The sequence below is a fragment of the Hirundo rustica genome, chromosome 2 (assembly GCF_015227805.2).
Source record: "Hirundo rustica isolate bHirRus1 chromosome 2, bHirRus1.pri.v3, whole genome shotgun sequence".
Classification (NCBI taxonomy): domain Eukaryota; kingdom Metazoa; phylum Chordata; class Aves; order Passeriformes; family Hirundinidae; genus Hirundo; species Hirundo rustica.
The window spans coordinates 103,965,493-103,989,882 of NC_053451.1; the positions used below are offsets into that span (position 1 = coordinate 103,965,493).

The 24,390-nt window shown below is 40.7% G+C and overlaps 1 protein-coding gene across 14 annotated transcripts in view; it reads right to left on the bottom strand.

Annotated features, from left to right (window-relative positions):
• Nucleotides 1-24,390, bottom strand: part of MAP7D2 (MAP7 domain containing 2) — a 95,514-nt gene that overhangs the window by 21,789 nt on the left and 49,335 nt on the right. For 4 of the 14 annotated variants that reach the window (XM_040056043.1, XM_040056041.2, XM_040056049.2 and 1 more), the window contains exons 2-6: nucleotides 14,238-14,315; nucleotides 10,868-11,031; nucleotides 3,810-3,924; nucleotides 2,793-2,891; nucleotides 758-868 (exon numbers count right to left, since the gene is read on the bottom strand). In XM_040056043.1, the coding sequence (XP_039911977.1) occupies nucleotides 758-868; nucleotides 2,793-2,891; nucleotides 3,810-3,924; nucleotides 10,868-11,031; nucleotides 14,238-14,315 (567 nt within the window). Of the gene's footprint in view, nucleotides 1-757; nucleotides 869-2,792; nucleotides 2,892-3,809; nucleotides 3,925-4,110; nucleotides 4,330-10,867; nucleotides 11,032-14,237; nucleotides 14,316-14,514; nucleotides 14,613-23,016; nucleotides 23,072-24,390 lie in introns of those variants that run through there. The other 10 variants (XM_040056052.2, XM_040056048.2, XM_040056051.2 and 7 more) reach the window with 6 other exon arrangements.

Sequence of the window (24,390 nt, forward strand, 5' to 3'; positions counted from 1 at the left end):
TAAGCAATTCAAAAATTAAAATAAATTTACCTTCCCTTTTTCATCCTAGAAACAAGGCTTCATAGTAATTTACTTCAGTAAATAAAATTCTCCCCATTAGACTTTTTTAAAAAAATGGGGTAGAAGGAAAAAAAAGCAAACACAAAATAAACCTAAAAAAATCCAGCGTTCACAATGAGATAAACCCTTCAGCCCTCTTTGTAGTGTTCAGCAACCACTAATCCTACAAGATGATTATCTTTTGCGGAGTCTCCTGAGGATCAGAGTTTCGTAAGAAATTAATGGTCTCCACAACTCCGGTCACCAGGTTCAAGTCTCCCAGGTGGCTCATCAGATGTACCCCTGCCTATGGAACATCCCCCACCTACTGCCAGGCCACACCTTTGGTTTGCTTGGTTTTCCTTATTTTGCTAGAAGGTCACTGTAGTGCTTGTGACCTTCTAGCAAAGGTCCTACAACTACTAGTTATAGGAAATTGCTGCAGTCACAGCCTGTACTTACAACCCTCTTGGCTGGAGTATCAAAATTTGGAAAAGAATCAGTAAAAAATCCATGGCATTTGTTGGTGGACTGTGATCTCCAGCACGGCAGCAAAGCCTTGGGACAGGCTGCAGAACCGTGTTATTAATACAGACTCTTTCAGATGATTGAGTTCCTTTGAATAACAGACATAAGCAAACCACAAGGCTACATGGGCCAGAAGTGCTCTAAGCAGAAGGAGAGTTGATGCTGGCAGGAGACCAGCACGTTCACTTGCCTCTGTCGGGAGAATGCGTTATGGCCGCCGTGGAGGACGAGAGGCGTTTACTGATCGGCGACTCCATTTGCTTTGGCAGATTCATTGTGGAAGCTGAAAGCTTGTCACATGCTGCAGAGAAACGCATTGAAGACATTTGTATTCAAACCACGGTGTTGATAAACTCCAAAAGTTAACCTTGCATCTGTACTCTTGGCCCTTGCACTGATCATAGCACTGAACTGGCACGAGAGGAGCTCTTTCTGACTGCTGAGGACCAGCACCCCACGACACATGCTTTGGTATGCAGCTGTTCTGCTTGTGAATTTAACGTTCCAGTTTCACTACAGCCTGGTTTTTACACTGACACTGATAAATAATTATATATCAGGTCCGAATGAGTGAAGCTATTCTGATACAAGACACTCAATACCAGCACAAGCATAAAGTTACCCAAAGAAAACAAACTGCACACATGACAGCTCCGAACTCATCCTCATCCCCCTCCCCTCTACCTTCAGTCTGCAAGAACTGGGGTTCACATCAGGTATTACTCTAATAAGAAAATGAAATAACCAACATTTGTGCATCTGCATGAGACCTCACTGTTTTAATGACTGAGCTGGCATCAGCCATTTGGCTTTATCTTTTTGTGCCTGAGAAGAATTTAAAAAAAAAAAGAGACAGCTCAGTTTTTTAGTACATTTTTCTTCTGAAATACCATTTGATAAAGTCTGTTTGAGCACAATACCCATTTCCTACCTTGGCATTTATTCAACTAAACGAAAGAGAAATATTACTCAGGTATTACTACAGAGTACTAGTACATGATGATCACTATCTGATACTCAGAAGCTAAAAGCACTAAAAGATGCTTTACATTTGAATTTTATTTCTTTCAAAATCAAAAATATTTTCAGCCAGAGAAATGTACATGGCCCAAACTCTGCACCTTCTCAGTTACTGCCTTCCCTATTAGTCCATCAAATCATTGCCTTAGTGGGGCTTCCAATACTAATCAATACTTCCAATCTGCCTCCATTACTACAGTAAACAATGCAATTCACTACATTTGCTTTTTTTAAAAAGCACATATAATGCTGGTATGCTGCAAAACATCAGTTGCACAGGCAAATATTCTTTGCACATGAACAACAATCAGTAAAAAAATTGAATCTGTTTGCACAAAAGTAATAGTTCTGTGAGATCACAGGCAGAACAACATTTACTGTGAGTTCTGCAGGAGTAACAGCCAAGCTTAACTCCTCCTTTGAGGGAGAGAAGGAAACTATTTCTCAAAAGCACAGGCTGTGTTTTTGTTTCAAAATGCCAAGTGCATTTGCAATCAAGATTAGAAATCCTACATGCAATTCATTTGTAATTTTGGAGCACTCATCTACTTCAGAGCCCTTTTATGGGAATATTTAAAAAACACCAACGAACCACAAATAAAACCCAGCAGAAAAAAGATAACTGAACAATATAAAACACAATTGATTAAACAAAGTCAACCACTTTGTTACAAATACCAGCTTGGCCAAAATTCATTTCAGGAGGCTGAAAACATAAGATGCCTGTTTATACCAAATTTATTTGTTCCTAAAATATCACAGAAGAAGGCCCTTCAAAAAGAGGGCTGTTTTGATGAAACATGGTCTTCATAACACATTTTCTTACTGTGCAACTGATTTTTTTCTCAACAGCACCTGTGCACGTCCATTAGAACTGTCAAATACATGTGTAATTAATTATACACACACACAGAGCACCCACAGAATTAACAAAGATGAGAATCTGAGCAGTAGAAGTCTGCAGTTACTGAGAAAACCATGAAATGCCTCTACTGTGCTGGAATGAGAGGCATGCACTGCTCCACCATGGCAAAATTAAAAGGAAATTAAAAGACACTGGTCTACATCACTAAGGGTCATGCCGTAGAGTACCAGACTGAAATGATAAGAAAAGAGTGGTTAGGAAGAACAAGATCAGTGGATGGATTACAGTGATTAGAAGAGTTATAAACGAGACACGATGGTACTGTGATTCTCTGAAATACCATTGAAGGAATCAGCAGGAGCTGTAGAGGTCACAGGGTCTGGAGGAAGGGTGTTGGCAGCTAAACCTAGAACAGGGGGTGGGGTATTTTCTGATTCACCTACACAGCAGAGAAATCAGAGCAAAAAGAGGTGAAAGAAATTACTGAATAAGTTGGGGGAGCTGGAATTAAGCACAAACTGCATCACAAAGAAAACCAGTTTCTATCTCAAAGTGTAAGAGACTTCTTTTCATTATTATATATATTTAACCTCCTGGCTTTTCTAATGATGTACCATGAAAACTATGATGTGAAATAGAGTTTGTTTTTTTAAAGTTAAGTATACTTACACATTGTTATATTTCATCAACACCCAAACATGGATGTTTTTCCTTGTAACATCACTTTATTCAAACCTGACAAGTTCAAATAAACTGTATGATTTAAAAGAGAAAACATGTATCTTTCTGAAATATAAAAGCAGCACGTGACTCATTATGTAATAAAAAGAATTTCCTCTAATTTCCTTTGAAGCCAAAGCAAAAATAGCAGTAACAGAATGTACGTGGGGAAAAAACCCAAACTATTTTAAACTGCACATGCTGCATAGTCATCTAGAAATTCACATCAGGTTTTTAGAAGCACCAAACAAAAACACATCATCTTTTGCAAGCCTTAGACAGCATTCAGTCCTTCGGTGAATATTGAATTTGCTAACTGTGTGCGTGGGAAGACAATGTGGAAGAAGCTAATAAGGGAGACAGTGCATCAATTTTAATTTTAGCGTTTAGCATCCTCCAGACAGATGCTGGTTACTCTATTAAAATTATCTGCATTCCTAAAGTTAGGAGGAACCTGTCTCCACAGAAAGTATTAAGGACAGGAAGCCTGGCAAGCAATTACAAAGCACTTATTCACGCCCCAAGGCAGTAGCCCCTACGGTACCACCCTAACTATAAACCCATCATACTTACTATCTCCACAATCTCATGCATTTTGCACTTCAGATCTGCAATGCAGGCAGCCTGTTTCACTTACCATCTCTGCCTCCTGAGCCTGCAGCCAGTGCTCCTCCCCACGACCATCGCTTCTGCTTCTGTTCCAGCTGCTGGCTGCGTTCGAGGGACCGGCGCATCATGGCTTCTAAACGTTCCTGGTAATTTTGGTACAAACCCAGACAAAAATCTCAGTCAGTTGTTTGGGGGCTTCTTTCACCCGCCTTCCAAAACCATGCTAAAAATATACAGTCCCCCTGTTGCTCCACACAAGATGATTCCAGGAGCTTGCTCACAATAAAAGAAAAAGAACTGAATAAAGAAGGTATCAGCATGCTACCTACCTCCAGATAGCGTATCCTTTGTCTGCAAGGCACTGAGGTCACTACAGAGGCCTAAGTAAATAACACAGGTTGCATCACTGCCTAGCATCTGCTCCTGCTGGTGAGGCTGCTGCTGTGCTCTGGACTTAATTTGTATAAGAATAATGCTCGACAAGCATTAACTCCTTCTTGTCTATGCAGACATCAGGATTCTTTCCCATCCCTTTCTGAGCACAGTTAAATTGCTGCAATGCCAGTGGCTCCACCTAGTCACTCAGATAAATGATCACTCCATACCCAAAGTAGGTTACTTTGCAGGATGCTCTACTTATTTATTTATTTTTACAAAAACTCCCTCCTTTCTTCTGTTATGTTCCTTAAGTCTAGGCATTTAAGACCTTCTGATTTCTTTTCTCCTCTGTGTATTTATTTTAGTGCATGCTTACATCATACTGCTCTAAGATTTACTTCCCTGCCCCCCCCACCACCCTCATGTTCTTCTCGATAAGTTAGATTTTAACAGGAGGAAGAGTAAAATTATTTTTTTCTCTCCCCAAACCTTGCTCTGCCTTTAACTTACAGCTAAATATGGTCACTTTATTCCCTCTCCATCACCTCTTGACTCTCAAAGACCTCCACTGAGTTTCATTCCAACCTCCTCCCTCTGCTAGCTTCTCAGTGATTTATTGTTGTGGCAATGGTCCCTGCACCTTTTCTTTTCCTCCTTTCAAGCAGATAAAATGTGGCTCTTCCCCACCCACAATTCCATCATCTAACAGCCTCTTCCTCTCCTCCTCCAAGTACCTCATTCGCATCTGGCAACCTCCTCACCCTCACATTTCAGCAGCCCAACCCCTACTGTGAAAGATAAGTTTATCCTTGCTGCCTGCAGCTCCTGCCCCAGTGAGTTTCAGCCCTTTGATCCTATTAGTATTTTTGGTGCTATTCCTTATTACCTTTGCTATGTCCTTTTGGTCTAGTATAAAACTCCTACTCTTATCCACTTCAAACTGGATCTTGCAGGCTTCTGTGATTACATCATACACATTTTGATTTTTATCAATCCCCTACTCTATCTCCAATATCTTTTGGCAGCTCAGATCAATTGTGTGGCAAAACCTTCACTCAACTCTTGGCCAGATTACTTTCTCTCACTGATAAATGCCTTTGGTGTGGCTTTCCTGAGCTATTTTACCAAAAAATTTCAGTCTTTGTTCAAGTGTGTTTCCTTCAGGCTCTGCACTGGTGCTGAGCCAGTTGTCTCTGATGGAGCTCCTTCAGCACATCAGACCCTAACACCAGGCACCTCCAGTAATCTCCATACTTTTATACATGTACCTGTAAACTCTCTAACCTTCCTGGGCTTCTGACCCTGGTCATTGACTTTCTACATTGCCAGATGTCCCCTCATCATCTTGCAGTAATCTACAATATACTTATGCCTCTTCCACATCTTTGAAGAATCTCTTCTACCACCATGACTTGCAGTAATTTATTTCTGAGCTCATTTTTTCCACCTCATCCAACCCAGCTACCAGTTATCCATCATTATCAACAGCAAGACATTACCTTTTAATCTTTAAACTCTCTTCTAATTTTATTACAAATCAACTTGTACTACAAAATATTCTATTACCCCCTATACAAGGAGAGAACAAAGGAAATTCTTGCATCCTCTATCATTCCCAGCTCTCCTGTCCCTGTTACCTTTTGGCCAGGTGACCCGCCCTGCTGTTAGAATTTCTGCTGCTGTCTCCAGGAAGATGATGTTCCCGTCGTGTTGTGAGCTCCCGGTCTATCAGGTAACATCATTCAAAGACCACTGAGAGCAGGCAGCTGCTTCCCTGCCCTCCCTCCCCCCCTTCATCCCCCTCCTCTGTCTACTCAGTGCCATCAGTGTCCAGGCAGGCATGAAAATGAGAGCTCTGCCTCTTTCCTTCTCCCTACAGAGCAAATGAACGAAGCATCACAAGGTTCAAGAGCAGCCTCTTCTGCAAGAAACACCCCCCAGCCCCGAAGAGCCCATTTGCTTCTTGCACACACCCTGCCTGTGAAAAGGAAACAATCTTCCACTCTCTGGAATCTAAACTCAGTCCTCTCTCCTTCAGTTTGCTAGTCTTTCTTTCTTCTCTTAGTACTTGATGATACAAGCTTCACATTTAAATCCTGTCTGTGCAGGCTTTGCATTACAAGTTTGTGCTTTTTCAGCTTCCCAGCTCTCTAACTTAATTCTGTTTGAGTCCCTTTTCTTAGTCTTTCCAAACCTCACGGATTTCATCACCAGTTCTCTGCAGTGTGCTTCTTTTCACCACTTTCTTCTACTCTGCAGCTTGCCCCAATCTATCTTTCTACCCACACTCTTTACCAAGGAAAATTACCCTCTCCTATCTTTCTCATTAAAGCATATTCTTACACAGAACCTTTTTCCTCCCCCCTCCACATTTCTAATGAATATTGTTATTAATTAATCAAAAAACCTAAGATTAAAACAGTCATGTTTCAATTATTTCTGTTTGCTGTCTTGTTTGGGGGTTTTAAACTATGCTTGGAGTAAGCAATATTCTGTAGTTTGCAAATCACAGAATAAACTTATACCAGCTACTATCAAAGTATTGTTTCAAGAATAAAATGCATGCTGAAACAGATTAAAGAAATTAAATGACATTTCATACACATTTGAAAGCCCATGCTACCTACAATCTGAGTTTGACATCTTCAGTTACATTATTTGGAGAAGATGATTCCTTTTCATCTGCAAAGAGCCTTTCACTAGAGCCCTACAGAATATAATTATTAAAACTCACAAAACCTCTGCAGATATAGGTTAGATAAAGGACAATATGAAGGCTGCTTTCCACAAAGAAAGGATAGTTATTAAAAAACATTTTAAGTTGGCACAAAACTAAAAAGCCAAAGAAAATAGTAAGACATAAGCATGCATAACATAAACAATTCATACACTAATAATTTGTTCCATGACAAAAACTAAATCACAAGACAGAGCTTTCCTTCATCAGCAAACGATGAGGAAAACCCTCCCAGCCTGTGTTGTAGATGAAGCACCTTCCTGAAAACATATCATTCTGTGCATATGATCTCATTTGGGAACTCTAACAGCTACAGATAGAGGAAACAGTGTCTGCTCTCAGGACATAGTGAGTTTTTGCACAAAAAAACCATATAAAGCACAAGCACTGCATGTAGGTTAAACTAAGAATGAATAAAATCATAAGAGAGCCATCTACTGCTAGCATCTAAAATATACATTATTTTGCAAAAGCCAGTTACTCATGCAAGTTTTCCTCAGCGTGAGCAATAGAATAAGCACTTGTGCTGTCTGAATTAAAAACAAAAATCCACCCCTCAAAACTCAAATTACTTGTTTTCTCACAACTAAGTTCTTTCCTTTTCTCTGTGTAAAATATAACACAGATGTGGCAAGAAAGAAAAAAATAATGTTTCAAGTATTATGACTTAAAATAATTTGTGCAAAAAAAATTCTAAACCAATCTCCTTATATCTGCAAGACAAACATCTGAAAGAGCCCCAAATCATCTCTTCCTCCTCACTTTCTATACAGTACTGTAAGTAAGTAGCTCACTGGTTCCTGACATTATCAGTTGGCTTCATCTTTGGAGTGGTGTACAGTAAATAATTAAAGCTACAGTATCTTGAGAGCTTTTCACTCTCTTGTGTCTAAGCACATACTTTTTACAAATGGAACAAAACAGTGCACATGCACCAAAACAATCTCTTCCCAATAATCTGTGTTCAGCTAGACATCTATTTACAAGGTACTCCCAAGTCACATGGAAGTTCAAGATAGGAAAAGAGGAAAAAATTATTTTGACTGAAAAATGACTAGCTTTACTTTTATCCAGTTCTCTGTTAAAAGAAACTTCAAAATCACTTCTGTAGAACCACACACTGCTTTCCTCAAGGCTCAAGGACTGCTTTTACTAAAATAAGTGGGCAGCTTTAAAAGTAATACAAAGGGAAGGGCAGTGATACTGAAGACCTCTGCAGACAAGAAAGATGTGGCCAATGTAGACAGAATAATTTCTAAACATTATTTATCCAGTTCCTCCTGAACAATCTGACACTTCTACTGTTCTCTGCAACAAGCTCCAGCTATCCTAAAAAACTCTGACAGAATACCTCAATTCCTACCAAGAGAGACTTTAAAACTACCATCTCTTATTTGGCATTGTAGAGAGGGAAAAGTAAGAAAAGAAATCAAATTTTAGCCACTTCCTTAAGAAATCCTTTGCAAGCAAAACAGTCAAGGAATGGATGCTCTGATATAGGAGCCAACAAGTCCCCACCAGTTTGTTAAGATCATCTGTTCCTCTCAGACTCTTTCAGATGCAACAACATTATTTTGTAGAAAGAGATTTATATAACCTCTTCCTATCAGGAATGTGCACTACTCTCTGCTCTGTTAAAAAGCACGGAAAAAATAATTCGGCAAAAATATAAAGGACAACCAGTAAGGCAGAGAGCAAGGAAGAAAATCTCTCTTCTTGTCATTTCAGACACCTGATGAGCAAGTAAAATGGGTACTCCAGTACCCAGCCAGTGTAAAGTGCTGTTAAAAGGAGAACCACTGAGAACATGCTGCAGTACACAGTGGCTCAGTGGCCAGGGCACACACACCAACACACCTCAGGTGGGGAAATACATGTTCAAAGCTCTTCCTGTAAAGATGGTCTTAAATGGCCAAAATTACTCACAAGAAGTGAGTAACTTGCAATGTCCAGGGAACTGCAAGCTCATCACCATCCTTACTCAGACCTCCACTGCTACTAGGCACACAGAGTTTGAGGGATTCATCACAAGATCAAGGGCCAGGGAAGGTGGGGCCAAACTGGCAGATCCTGTAGTAGAATTCAAACAGAATTTGAGAAATGAGGGACAAGAAACTGTGAAGGGAAGCTAGGATGATGTCTCCTATTCCCACTTTCCTCCTTCTCTCACCCTCCCCTGTTCTATAGATTATTCCCCTGTGCCCCCTCCTCTTCTTCAGAGGCTCCTGGACCTTTTCCTCCCACAGGTTTCATCCATCCCCAAACAAGCAAGCATCCTCTCCTGTCCTACTGCCCACATAGCCTTCCCTCAGGCTCCTCAGCCTGGGGGAGGAGCAGGGAGAAAGGAAAGGGAAAGAATCCAGACCCAGGCCTGCTTCAGCTTCCAAAAAAGTCTTTGGACACTTTAGGCATAAAGGACTGGCCTGGTGAGCAGAGCTAGGAGTGGTAGTCACATTATGACCAGACTCTTGGAAGCAGCCTCTCCCTCACCATTGCTGAAGTCTGCCCTCACATGTGCAATGTCTCGGGGAGCTGGAAGAGGCTTGCTGATGCTTGGGAAAACATCACAGCGTGCTCAGCCTCTTAACCCATCTCTGGGGAAGTGCAGGAGGCCGCTACAGGAGATGGGGTCGGCCCCCACTAAACAGACGCTTTGGGTCTGACCTGTCACAGCCTCTCACATCCAACAACCCTGCCCTCATTTCTTCAGCAAAGGCAAAGCGTGACACAGGGAAAGCCGGCAGATACTCGCTCTTCCTACACCTCTCCCCCTTTCTGTCCTGCTCTGCTGAAAATTTTGAGGATGGGGTTTTGGACATTTTTGTACTTGTCCCTTCCCCTTACAACCCACAGAAACGGAATCTATTTTGCTTAGCTGCAAAAGGTTATTACAGCAGGAAATTCTGGGGAAAGAGCACGTGACTTCAATGCTGTTACCACATGAGAGAGACCTTCTACCCTTTGTTTCTGCTTTTTCACATTTTTCTTAAAAGAATTTGAAACAAACCACATGATGAAATATTTTTAAATTAATTCTCAGCCATTACATTGAAGCCACAATGAGTATGCTAAAGTTGAATGACAGGATACAATCTTCTCTTCAAGTAAAGTGAAAAATCAAGCAAAAAATTTAATGAACTGATATATGTTATTCTGAAGTCATGCAGAAGTGTTTTACCTGTTTTAGAAAGTTATTTTGATGAAGAGACATGGGGCAGAAGAAAGAAGGTTAAGAACTGTGAATTTCTAAAGCTTTTTTAGGCTATGAACTGGGGAAATTTTATTTTTTTTTTAAACCACTGCCCCCTTTTCCAAAGTCATGAATTCTTTATCAGTTGCGGGTAGCAGTGTTAGTGTTCTCTACGCAATGTCATGCAGAGATATACACACACACCCTGAATTCAGAGAGCTGTACCAGAAATTGGACTCACTAGAGCAAAAAAAAAGAACCTTAAATGATCTCAGCAGGGAGCATAAAAGAGAGGAAGAGCTTAAAAAGATGTGATTCTGTTTTATGTTAGAATTTGAAAACAACCTAGATTCTACACTGCTTAAGTACAAATTTCTGAGTTTCTGTCACCAAGGAAAAATGGAAGAACATATTTTCACAAACATTACTTCTGTTTCATAGACAGTAAACAGAACAGTAAGAAAAATCTTTCCCTTTTTGGAAAAGCTCATCTTTAAAGACTTCCTTCCAGAAAGCTGATGCTGTATATTTGACAATCATAGTCCCAGATATGTTAGCAACAGTAGATAACTATTCCAGGAGATCAGACAAAAAATTTAAAAAATTGTTTTGGAAAGTGTTTTTCATGTGTAGTGGTAGCCTACTCATAGCTGTGGTGATGTGGTTTGCAGTTCCTGCAGTAATTGCTCACATTTCCAGTCCTAGCCCCACCCCCAATCATTTAATGATGTCAATATTCAGCCATGTTCAATGCTGCCATACATCTCCCAGTGGACCTCACCTCCTCCTCTTTAAGCTTTTGTCTCCGCTTTTCTTCAACAGCCGCTCTCTTCTGCTCCTCTCTCTGCCTCTGTTCCTCCAGTCTTCTCCATCGCTCCTCCATTTGCTTTTCATACTGGAGTTTTGCTCTTCTCTCCTTCTCCAGTATCTGCTGCTCCCTAGCAGCTTGTGCAGAGAAAAAGGCACATTTCACTTCATCCAAATTTTCTTCTATTTTAAAATTGTTTGATAACGTGAAACAATAGTGTAAAACAACAAATACAAGCACACAGGGGTTTTGTCCACTGAGATTAAAAATATAGTGCACATAAGTGCTGAAATGATTAGTAAATCTGAGCAATTTGCTCAGTAAATAGGGAAGCTCTTGTATACAAGGTGCCAGTTTGTATCCCTTGTTTATGTAAAAACAGTGTACAGAACAGTTTAGCAAATTTTTTTTTAATGTTTCAAGTCCCTCTGAAGCTTAAAAAAAAATTATTTTTTCAGATATACTGTTCCTAGCAAGCTTTGAAGGAAATCAGCTGTATATGCTGAAGCAAAAGCCCTTGGGACTTCTTTAAAACTGTGCTTCTTGTTATGGAGCTGCCTTTAAAGTAGACACACGTAAACAACACATGCTAAGTTTTCTTAGAAAATTTTGAAAATAAATCTTTCAGCTCATGATTTGGTGCTACATCTTTACCCACTTCTGCCTCTTCACATGAAAAAGAAATTACTTCTGTTACTGAGGTTTTGCCCTGCTGTTTATCCCAGCTGGAGCAATAATCTTCATGGGACATTACCCTGATGTTTCAGAAACTCAGACTGCAACAACATATACTGGACTGTGGCTTCAGGTGTACATAGGAGAGCAAGTAGCAGGAGTTAATGTGGCAAATTGAGAGAAAAAATCCATTTCCCATGCAAGTGTATTTCATAAAAAGGCAGGACAGAGGAGTTCAGTAAGCATGCCTATATACACACAAGCCTGTAGTGTCACGTACCAACACACAGCCAAAGAAGGAATATTGCCAGGCTAAGAACTTGAAAGTCAGAGAAAGCCAGAATTAACACTGTACAAGAGCTAGTCCTTCTTCCTGCTCACTTACTCAGCCTGTATTTCTTCAGTTCCTGTTTCCTTGTGCAGCACATCATCACCCTTCTAACTCTCTCATATTATCTTCCCATCATTCCTAGGCTCTTGCCCAGCCATCCCAAATGCCTCTTCTCAGATCAGCCTTTTCCCCTCAGCTCCTGCCCCCAGGCTCTTTAACCACAGCTGTGGCTTTCAGTCCCTCTTAGCCCCACTCCATCCTCACTCCCTCGGGGGGAAGCCAGAGTCCGCCCAACACCCAGAACCCTTTCCAACGCTCCATTTCTTTCCCTTGAATAGAGTCCTTCTACAATACTTCTTCCTCAAATCCAGCCTGCTTTCCAGAACACCTTCTAGCTTATTCTTGTTAGAAACACAGCTCTAACTGTTCCCCTTTTGTCTTCTGAAAATCCACTCAACCTCCCCACTCAAGACAGGGCAGTATGAGGGGAGTGTCAGTGATGCAGCGAACCTGGATTAAATGCATGAAATTCAGACTCATCAACAGAAAAAGTTACCTCAGAGACAGTGGAAAAAAAGTGACCAGGCATTAATTGTTCCAACTGCTAGTCACATCAGGTGAGAAAAAGCATGCTGGAGCTTACAAAAACCAAAAATAAAGTGAAGTGTCCAGAGATTGTGCTAAGATTACCTTCTGAGTAGGAAGGTAAAACCTGGGACTGATTCTGGACAGAGAAGTAAACAATTCTGTTATCATGGACACACATACAATTCTTATTAGCTAATTTAGGGATGCTGAACCACTGACTAACGAGTTTTGGCTTGGGTGAAAAAGTTACTTTATATTGCTACATAGTACCTCTGCTGACCGCTTAAAAATCTGACCTTGGGGGGAACATGCTGCCTTTTTCTGACCTTCCAAAAGAAAATTCTCACAGTCAAACCATGACCAAAATCCAAAGCGCACCATTACAGATTACCCTAAAGAAATACATTTCAAGGAGGCATATATGATGTCTATGAGAAAATTGCAGACACAACCTTCCAAACCCCCTGGGCCACTCCCAAAATCTCCAGGTTTCAGTTTCCTTCTCATCTCTTCTACTGCAAGTCCTGTCCAATCTAATCATCATAGCACTCTCTTGGGAACCAGAAAAGAAGGGATAGTCAGGAGTAACAAAGAGATAGCCTACACTGAGCATACCTGGAAGAGAAGCAAGTCCCAGACAGACAGAAGCTTGGGCAAGATTAAGTACTAAAGAGCAGCAGATTTTCTCCAGAACTACCAAAAGGAATCGCGCTGACCAAGCCCATGGTAATGAAAAATGTCAAGTCACTGGTCTCAAGCCCCAGACTTTGCAAAGAAACAGCCAACAGTTTGTTTATTTAATGCAAGAAAACAGTATTTTCCTATGATTCTTTTGGCAGGTGCCCATACTTGTTTAGTTGACATTTCCTCAAAATATATGCTTATCCTAAATTTTACAAAAAACATAAGACACTGGCAATTCCTTCTGCTAGGTATTGTCAGGTAATCTCTAGAAACAGAGCTACTGACCTTTCTTGTCTTTACAATGAGGAAAGGTGAAATTAACTGTTTAACAGATTTTTACATACAGAGAGATAGGAACTCCAAATCAATGTTGAAAAAAATTCATTTATGTGTATATATATGTATACACACACACACACATATATATATTTTAATATACAGGTGTATACACATGCTTCCCTTAAATATATATTTATACTTTTTACATATCTATTTTACAATTCTCTCAACATTTCTCTGGTTATATTAATAGATTAAAAATATCTGACTGTTTTAACAAAATCTGAAATCATTCCTTATGTTATTCAGGAACTGAATAATGCTTTTTATCATTCTCCTGAAAGATTAACCCTTTTACAACTTACAAAAAAGTACACACTTTAATGCTGTACTTAATAACTCTATTGTATATTTCGATATGGCTAAAACCAGACAGGTTAAAATTGAGGTTGCTTTACCGAATCATTCTACAGATTATTCTGAGTATTATTCAAGGTTTATTTGGCATTCTCACAAACCAGGATTATAACAGCAGTATCTTGAACATAAACGTATACTTAAAGGCACACAAATCAAAGGAAGACAATCTGTAAATATAAAATATTAAATATTTGACTCAAAATCCAGAAAGATTATTTTTTATAATTTAAATTAAAAGAAGTGATAAAGACTAGGAGCAGACTGAATGACAAGATTTAAAATTCAGAACACAAAAAATACTACGTTAGTTAGTTAAGCCTATTAAAACATATCTATAAATAATACATACACCTCCAGCCAACTTACCAAGGTATTTCTCCCTTTCTTCTCTTCTTTCCTTTGCCAGTCTTTGTCTTTCATCAGTTTTTAGAAATCCATCAATAGCTGAAGACAGAGGGAGGGAAAAAAAAAAATACAAACCTTAAAAAGCTGTTAGCAAAACTAAAGAAGGATCCAAAAGAAATTAAAAGAATCCATCAAGAAGAAATCCTAACTACTGCATTTAACAAGTGCAATAACAAAACCAATTTTGCTCTCGTAGGAGGGCCGGTTAATGAGCTGGGATTTGGGTAGGTTTGGGTACCTCTTGAGCGCAGCCTCGCACCTACAGCTGACCTCCACACACGGCTCCTCAGTGCAAGTGAGGACTCCTCGGAGCAAACAAGCATGCTGCTACTGCTTGCTCCAAAACTTGAAACTTCCCCGGGAAGAACCGTAAGGATGTGACTAACGTGCATTTATCTTTGTTAAGAAGCTCATTTTAAATTTTTTGGCTAGAAAGAAAAAGGTAGCTCCGAAAAGCAGTAAGCAGCTACACGGAGTCCCAGCCTTCATATTTACGGCTTACCACAGCCTCCCAGTTCCCTTGCTCGCTCAGCTCTAGCTCGTTTCAACAACCAGCAATTACTGCTGGATGAGGCCATGGAAGCAGCAGCTCTCCTGCCCTCTTTGCCACGCAGGAAACACTTTGTTTCCTCCTGCAGTCAGTATCTGAAAGCAGGATGCTTGTCGGGGAGGAGGTTGCCTAAGAATGCTTTGTACCTGGATCCAGACACCGCAGTTCTTTGCATGGCATGAGCAGCTGAAAAGCCCAGTTTAAGGAGGCAGAAAGGCAGTGTGACACACCAGGTGCCTCGGGGTCACCTGCCCGCCCTGGAACAAGCACCAAAGGGACCTTAGATGGACCTTTTCAGCAGCAGGGGCAAGGGCAGCACCGAGTGCCTTGACAGACCATGCAGGGGATGGCACCCTCTTAGAACAGCTGACAGGGCCTCCAGTGCCCTCCCTTCCCTCCCTTCTCAGGATCTCCTGAGGTCTGAGCAGCGCTGCAGTGCAAACAGGCAAGGTATCTCACAGCACAGTTTACATCATTTGCAATCATTATCTGGGCTCCCTACTGAGTCACTGAATTCTAATTAAGTCCCCTTCCTTTTGCTCTGAGAACCGCACTTATTAATTTTATCAGATAAATACAAATGGAAAAATTACACAGACTGTAACCCCAACTACCTTCCTGAAAAGTCACACTTGTGGGTTCCTTTCCAAAGGCATCCTGTCTGTGGGAGCAAGGATTTTGCATAGGAAGTACCTTTCTATAAAATGCACAGTTCTGTAGGAAGGCTGAAAGCCAGCCTTAGTGGCCCCTGGTGACAAAGGTAGGGTCTCAGCTGTCCCCCACTACAATATCAGCTTGCTTTCTCCCCAAGCAGCACCTTCAAAGACCACCTCTAATCCTCCACAGCTCACACAGACTGAGACTACCTGAAGGCAGCCAGACCCCTGGGAAAATGTGATTATAGCTCCCAGCTGGTTAATTACAACTCAATTTGTGGGTCAAATACATATTTATTTATTACCAAAGACTCATCCTACTTCCATTGCTCCACGTGTTTGCTCACTTGGCTGACATTTATTTCCAGATTTGACAAGGAAGGAGGAGACAAGAGGTGGCAGCTCAGTAAAGCAACCATGGCAAAAGTTTGTAACTGCTTCAAAGAGGCCTGCAATAAGTAGCCAAGAAAGTGAATCCTGTTGTCAGCATAGGTTTATTACAGCTCCAATGGCAAGTTTTTCAATGGTCTTAAAGTCAAACAAACATAAAACCTACAACTCAGGCTAGAAGCAGCAGAGGGATGTGAAATTCAGATGGATCAAGAGCCCAAAGGTGGAAGACTGAGCTTGGGAACAAGGAAGCTGGAGAAAGGGAAAGAAACAAGCAGAGGCACGAGTTAAGGTCTTCTGTGGCAAAGGATGTAACTCAGATGTAGAGGTGCAACCTGAAGTACAGAAACTAGAATGGGGATAAATGGAGGAATGGAGAGGAACAGCAAGAGACTTCATGTCCATGAACTACATTCACAAAATCCTGCTCTGATTCTCGTAATTCTCCTGGCTTGCAGTAAGTATCTCAGAAACCCACCAGCAAAAATGCATCCCATTAGGCCTATCAATAAAATCACAGATAACTCATCTCTACTTTGATTGCTTCACAAACACAATTGGTAGAAGTTAATCTAAAAGCCTTGCTCACAACCCCATTGCTATCCACGTTTGATGCACAATTTTTCAGGTTGGCTTTCTCAAGCATTTGAATATCTTAACCCAATTCAGAAAATACTAAAATATTATCAAGTCTGTAATGTCATATATTTAAGAAATGAGAAGGTATCCAAATGAAAAGTCTGTACACTCTATTTTGACTGCTCTTATATATACATTACATTTTTTCTTTTTAGATCCCTTTGCTTATTCATTCAGTGCATAAGAGTTGAACCAAGTTCAAAGTTAGTTGTGCTTCTTGCTTCATTCCTTTCTGAGACTGAAAAGCAGTCACAGTTATACCTGAAGAAGGCTGTCTGGAGAACAGCACTCCACACTTGGCTATATCACAGGTGAAACTACAAAACCATGGAATTACTATTCATTACATATGCAATACACCAACATGGAGGAAAAAAACCAAAAAAAACTGTGAAGGAAAACTGCATTCTAATACATACAGGCATCAAACACAAGATGGCAAGAGTAGCACTAAAATAGCACAGGCATCCCCAAAGCTGGCATTTCTTAACTCAAGTACTTGACTTTGCAAATCAGCATGCCTGCCAAAAGTCAGAAACTCGCTTGCCTTCAGAAAGGAAATATAGTTTTGAAGGACAGAATAACTGATCGCTGGGTGATAGCTTGTACCTTGGGATGCTTTTCAAAGGCCAAAACTACTGTACTTTATGCAACTTCATATAACATTCATGTAACACTATAAATGCAGTGGGCACAGGAGTTACCTGTGGCAAGGAATTTCATTAATGACAGGAATTCAAATTCCATTCGGCACAGCAGACTGCAAGCAGCAAGCTGGCACAGGTGACTCCATCCCGGGTTTGCTGTAATGGCATCCCTGTCCCTAGCCCTGTCCCGTAACAGGGAATTGCCAGCAGAGGGCAGGAGAAGGTCTGAAAGAGCAGCAAAACCCCAGGGCAAAATCGCTCTCACTGAGCTGTGACCTCGGGTTAAGTCTGTATACGCAGCTTTATCCTGAGCCTTCCTCATATTTACAGCTAAGCCTCTGATCCCTCACTTAGAGAGGCACAGCTAACAACGTGTTTAAGAGTCGGGATGTAAATGCAGGCTGGTTGTTCTTCTGCCAAGCAGGGTAATGAATACAAGGGGATACTGGCAGAAAATTTCCTAATAAACGTTTATTCCCAGACTTGCAGAGGAATAAGGAAACTGCTCAAATAATAACATCAAAGATTTTACTCTCAGGAAACGCACATCTACACATTGCTGCTACTTCTTACTCTATCTCCCAGCCCTCCGAAATTCTCCTTTGCACAGAGTCCCCACTTTCAAAAGCATGCACTTAGGCACTGGGCTAATTCCTTGAGATTGTACCTCATTTTTTGATTGAAGAGGGCCAGCTGTTCATCTGGGACTTTGTTACAATGAGCATTTCTAAAGATAAAGACCATAACGTAAAACCAGTCTGAATGTCAGCAGCAGACCTGCAGCTAAAATGTAACAGCTAATGCTGCCGGATACCTTCAATACCTCCATGTTACTTGAAAATAAATATTCACAGAAGTATGACATATTAATCACTGCTTCAACCCTTTTTTATGGGCAAGGCAAACCTATTCAGACTGATGAAACACTGCCAGAACATGTTCACACACACGGCTCTGCTCCACATACTGCTTGTGAAAGCTTCTTGGTGGTTGCTCAAGACAGAGGAAGGCCGTCCTCCCCTGATGAGACACAAGGCAAGCTCTGTCTTTTGAAATCCGTACCTTGTTTTTGGTGAGAAAACAAGGATATTGGTACTCAAGCAGGACAATTAGGTTATTGAAAGCTGAGACTACATTTCTAAAGGACCAACAGGCTGCTTGGGCATCTCCTCTCGTGAAATTCACACCTGAGTAACTGTCAGCAGGTAAGGTCTCTATTCAGTTTTATTTTTTCCACTTTGTTATTGAACCCACACTCCCATCTGTCCTCTCCAATACCCCATGGTATTTGGTTTCACAATGTATTTATACACAGCAGATATCAAAGCCCTTGTCGGGCATCCTGACAGAAGTCAGTTGGGCATCAGAGACCAGCTCTACTCCACACACTGAGGCCTTTGGTTATCCTGCATGACCACATTCAACACATTCAGACCTTTGTCCATTCTACCTGACATTGTCCATCGCTTTCAGACCTTTGCCACAGTATGTGTCACCTACACTGACGCTGCTGCAGTAGTGAAATTCCCAGTTTGGATGCAGTTCTGCCAATGGGTGGCCATGCCTGGGACCAGATGAGCCTGAGACATCACTGCACTTACACCCACTGTTCTGCGGACAAACTCTGTTGTTTCAAATAACATTATCTTCATCTATAAAACCGACGTTTTGCTCCCTAAAACCTGCTTTGTCTCCCTTGGGATTGTTCTTTGAGACAATAATGAACAGGCGTTTTCCACCTGTCACCATTTCCCTCTGGGTATTTCTGAATGAAGAAATGTTAACAACTATTAACTGTACTTTGAGGGGGAAAATAGTTACAAAGCTGCATGTGACTGCACCTGCATGGCACTTTCTACTGGCAAAAGGCACTTTTTCCAAATTTTAATTATTATATAGCTGAGAGGCTTTCAGGTAAAGGCAACATGCAGACACCACAACAGCTTTGCAGGTAGGTTCAGTAAGATTTGGTGGATTGTTGTCCTTTTTGATAATTATCTTTTTCTATATTTTCTTTAATTAAAAAAGCTCTCTACTCTATTGCATTCAGAAATCCAAATACAAAGAATCAGAATTTCCCCAGTTTCAGATACTTAATTTTATTGCTATATTTGCCAGGCTGGATTTCAAATATAACCAGAAAAGAAAAAGGATCATTTTCCATTATGTCTAATTAAAATACCAGGATATCTATTTGTTGTTATAAAGATGTTAAGTGGATGAAGTCATTAAAGGCAAACAGTTGCCAAACACAGGGACATTTCAGAACCCCAGGCTAATTGTCTGAGAGGCGGCCTGGCAGATAGAACAGAGAAGCTGTCAGGGACTGCACGCTCTGGTTAAATAACTAGGACACCTGCCTCATGCTCCTGCTCCCCACCCTGGATTTTCAAATTACTCATTTGAATCAAGAACTTCAGCTGCAAAACAGACTTACACAAAGACTGCAGTAGCAAAATATATCCTGCTAGTATGTTTATTTAAATTTAGGGTGAAATTGCTCCAAAATACTGGCCAAATAACCTTGAAATGATAGATAGAATATATATAGGTCATTTTGTGATCACATATACTAACAGAAATAATTTAATTACTGCATGGGGAAGAAAAAGAATTGCTTAAATATAAATGGCATATGTTCTCAGTTTTGCATGAGCCCAAAGACACCTAATCAGCTCCACGGGATTGTGTACAAATGTGTGCGCAGCCCTAACAGTGCCCCAAGGAGACTCCAGTATCAGGCAGACACAGCAGATGCACCTCAAGAGCACTCAGAGAATGGCAAGATACATCAGCAGAGCGTTTTTACTTATGAAAACACCAGATACTTAATCTAATGTTGTTATTTATTTAGTTTACTGAACAAGTCCCTGCTAGACAGCCCCCCACATTGCCCACACCAATCAGCAGCACTGTGTCCACGTTTTCTACACTGATCTTTTATTCATGTGCTTCTAACCCCCCAGGCAGAAAGGAGCCCAGAGGCTTAACCAGTGCTTGACAGTGCCTTTCTCACAGATTTAACACACACGAACATTTACAGCTGTATTTTTCAAACACCACTAGACCCATTTGGCATCTGTAGGCAGGGTCTTCCCTTCTATGGCCTGCCTGGACACTTTCTAGAAGGAAACACTGTGCATTTTGGAAAGGATAAAAAAATATACACACAAATACTCCCTCTAATTCACAACTAACTTTGAAAATTCTAGGGTTTGCCAAGGTGGCACTAGCTGGAAATTTTATACTAAACAAGCAAACCCCTGAACCCCAAAGTGATGAACACCATAAATTAAACATTTTTTTCCATGACCAAAATACTTTTCTTCTTTCGTTCACTTACTCCTGAATCAGCAGTAGTCCCAACTTGTATTTACATTTTTTGCATTGATAAACTTGCACAGACCAGTTTCACTGACTTAGCAGAATGACTGTGTTAAAACAGAAAATATGGAAATACCTTGTTAGGACCAGTAAGCCCATGCTTACCACACCCAAGTCTGAAAAAAGGTCCTATCATACATGTACTATCATACTGAAAAGAAAATTAATTTTTTGGAAGGAGAGTAGCTATAAATACTGTAGACACTGCTTGTCTGGTTCACTTTACTTTGACTTCCCCAAGAAAAAGCCTCACTGTAAGATAATAACCCTCAAGTCACAGTTATTTTGCCCAAATTATCTAAAGGAAACTTTTTAGGATCAGATAAATTTGTTTCTCCATCACAGTAAATTTAATCCAAACAGCCTCATTTTAGGAACATATACCTCAAAATGAAAGAAATTCCATTTATTGGTAACAATTTTTGTTACCAAAATGAACAAGAAAAAAAGTTTTGGATCTATAGTGCACAGATGTAGTCAGCAGCACTGTGTCCAATGTGTGCTCTATACTGATGTTTTATTTATGTGCTTCCATAATCTCTCAGAAAGGAATCTGGAGGCTTAAACGGTGCTTAACAGTGTCTTTCTCCCAGATTTAACACACATTAGCATTTATATCTGTATTTATGAGTATAGTGTAGTCTAGCACAATTCAATTTCTAATTAAAAGTGTTTCTGGACTCACAATACACATCTATGTATCAACATCTGCTGATGTTATCTATTGATTATTAGGTATTAGATAACCAGAGCTTAGTGAAATACTAGCATCTCAATGAGAAATTCAGATATTTTTAGCATGAGCAGACCAGATGGGAACTGTTAAGTACCTATTTCTCCCACCTTCAGCTAGTTCGTAATCCCCAAATGCACATTAAACCCCACTTCCCGTTCAAGTTAATTGGCTTTGCTGGTGTGTGGCACTGAACAGTGATCTTCGGTGGTTTTTCAAATGTCACTGCTGCGTTGCAGTGCCCAGCGACAGCTGAAGGGCACAAAGACTGCCATGGTGAAGGGAGCACTGAGCTGCTTTCCTGTGTGCAGGTGGGAAGGGCTTTGGTGTAGCTTTGTGCAGCCCTCAGGGGAGCGAGGGGCTGACCTGTACCTGAGGTGCACTACCGTTCATTCATTTTCCTGCTGCAAAGGTTCAATGGAGCGTTCGGCAGGAAAATCAACCGTGGTGCACCTCAGGTGCAGGTCATTTAAACATTCAAAACCGAGGGGTGCAGGAGCCAGTACTGGCAAATATCTGTAGAAAACAGAGAGCTTCCCAGATGTGAGCACCCAGGTAACCTGGAGCACACTGGGCTGAGCTCCTGGCTTCATGCTCAGGCTCTTTGGCCATGTAACCCCAGCCACCTTCCCCTCTGCGGTGGGTGGCTGTCCTGCCTCCAGACATGTCAGACACCCCCACAGCCCCCACATCAGCACCAACATTTTGCTTCACTGAGAAGAAGAAGTTGGAATGATTATCCCACTGTGGCTGCTACCAGCTCAGGGCACTGCTGAAGGCCATTCCTCACAGCACCATCACATCTCTAATTTCAGCTGACTCAAGGGTCACAGGATGGCATTTTGGAGGAAGCCTCAGCCATCTCTGCCTTCCACTATGGCCTTTTTGCAGGCCATGGATCTCTACAGCAAAGTGACTGTCTGCAGATGGGGCAGCCAATAAAGATTTTTAAAAAATCCTCTAATCAAACTATTAATTAACCTCTACATCTAGATACCCAAACAAAAGCATGACAAAAAATTAGAGCTTGCTTCTAAACCAACTTCAGCCAGAAAGTTTTCTTTTGGAGCCTGAAGTGAAAATGAAAAGGATTTGCCAGTATGCTCTCAAACTGTCCTTAAAAAAAATTAAGACTAATCACAGAAGAAATGATAAAACAAAATAAATCCACAAATAAAAGGCTCACACTTGGGGGACAGAGGCTTTGTAGATGACCATTTCAGAGGTGGCAATTTCTACAGCGCAGCACAGACCTTAAACTTTCCACTGCATGTGTATGTACAGGGATGGTTCTGCAGATTCCTTTTACTAGCTTTGCTTTCATTTCAAGTTTAATTTTATACAAACTGCAAAAGAGACACCAGTGCTTTGGGATTTGCTCTGAGTTGCAGCAAAGATACAGTTAGAGAACCAAGAAAACACACCTGTCTCCTAACAATGCTTACAGAGGCATGAGGTGTAGCCAGCATGTCCTTTTATTACCACAGCAAGTCTAAATGGTTTTTTTCCCTAGATAGTAAAATGAAGTTTTAACATTATCTCCATCTACCACTATACTCTGTCCTCCATGAGTGAAGATTTGGAGAAAGCTTCAAGATGTTTCTGTTCTGTTCTTTGTTGCAAGCAAAGTGAATACAAAACCTTTAACAAAAGAAGAATCCATTTACAATTTTCCATTTATATATATATATCAATTAAAAAAAAGTGTTGATGACTAACATGACATGCAGCAAGGACTAACCTAAATAACCTCCTCCTTGCTCTACCCACACCAGGTACATTGCTGAAACAATGTATTATTCCACACAGACGCAGCTACCAGCATCAGATGTAGAAAGCACACTTTCCCCGTATTTGGCAAAACCTTCCAAAAGAAAAAGAAGCAGAGCTGATTAATCCACAGCACACATGATCAAGGGAACTTCAACCTCTGTGGACTTGGCTGTGTTTAGAGCAACAGTTAGATGTTGCATTTGCTGTGCTTCACGCTAATTATATTTCCCAGTTATTTATTTCAGAGAGAACACCCATTGACTATCAAAACCAAAACAATTTATTCTAGGAATGTGCATGGCAAATCCTCCTAGGGAAGAAAACCTTTAACAATTAAACGTTTGCTTTAAAGTTTTTTCTTCCATTTTAGTAGATGAACTACAACAACACAGTTCATATTTATAAAAACATTATGTATGGACAGTTTATGTATACAGTTTTAACTACGTTTATGGTCAATGTCAATTCATCAAAGTGTATTCCACACAGCTCCTGCTTTTGCATCCCTCTGTCTTGGCCACTACACATCATTCTTAATGAAGCTTATGGTTCAGTGGTGGGATCCAAATACCCTTTTTAATCCAGAACATTAACTCTTCCCTCTGGCATTTATGTAATCTCATCTGAGCATCTAATCATTCTAGGTCTTCCATCAAGAACCTAACACGTCCTTGTTGGGACTTCAGCTTACTTTTCTGCCTGTCCTTGAGCTGTGAGCTTCTGACACACAAGGAATTCCAAGCACAAAGCTTTCTGTGCATGCAAGTCCACCTATGTGACACTGCTGGCAACCTTTCTGCCTCAGAGAACAAAAAGATTACATTTACATGCATCCTTTTTTGTATGCGTCTCTGTATGATCATTTATTATGACTGTTCTTGGTCCAACTATTTTATTGGCCCCTGTGAACAGAAAGTGTTAACTGTCCCTGTTTAGAAACCAATCAAGGTTCCAAAAGCAAGAACCTCACCCAACTCTTACCCTTGAACTGTATTAAAGGGTCTGAATTACTTGGAGCTCCTAGGAGTTAAGGAAATATCCCAAAGCGGAAACTGCCTTACACTGACCCAGGCAACCTCATTTATGCATGGGGCTGGTGCAGCCTGTTGAAGGAGTCCTGGTCAGTGAGGGAACAGTGAGAAAGGAGATGTGTTGGGTCCCACACCCCTTGCATAAATCCTGCTCCATTCTGACAGAGATGATGTTTGCATTTTATGGAAACAGAAGACCTTAGATCTATTAGGTTAGTACTTGGAAGATTATTTTTCAAGGGCAAGAGACAGAAAGGAGATGGACAGATACACAAATAAGGCTGAACATTTTTGCATCCCTTGAAAGAGTT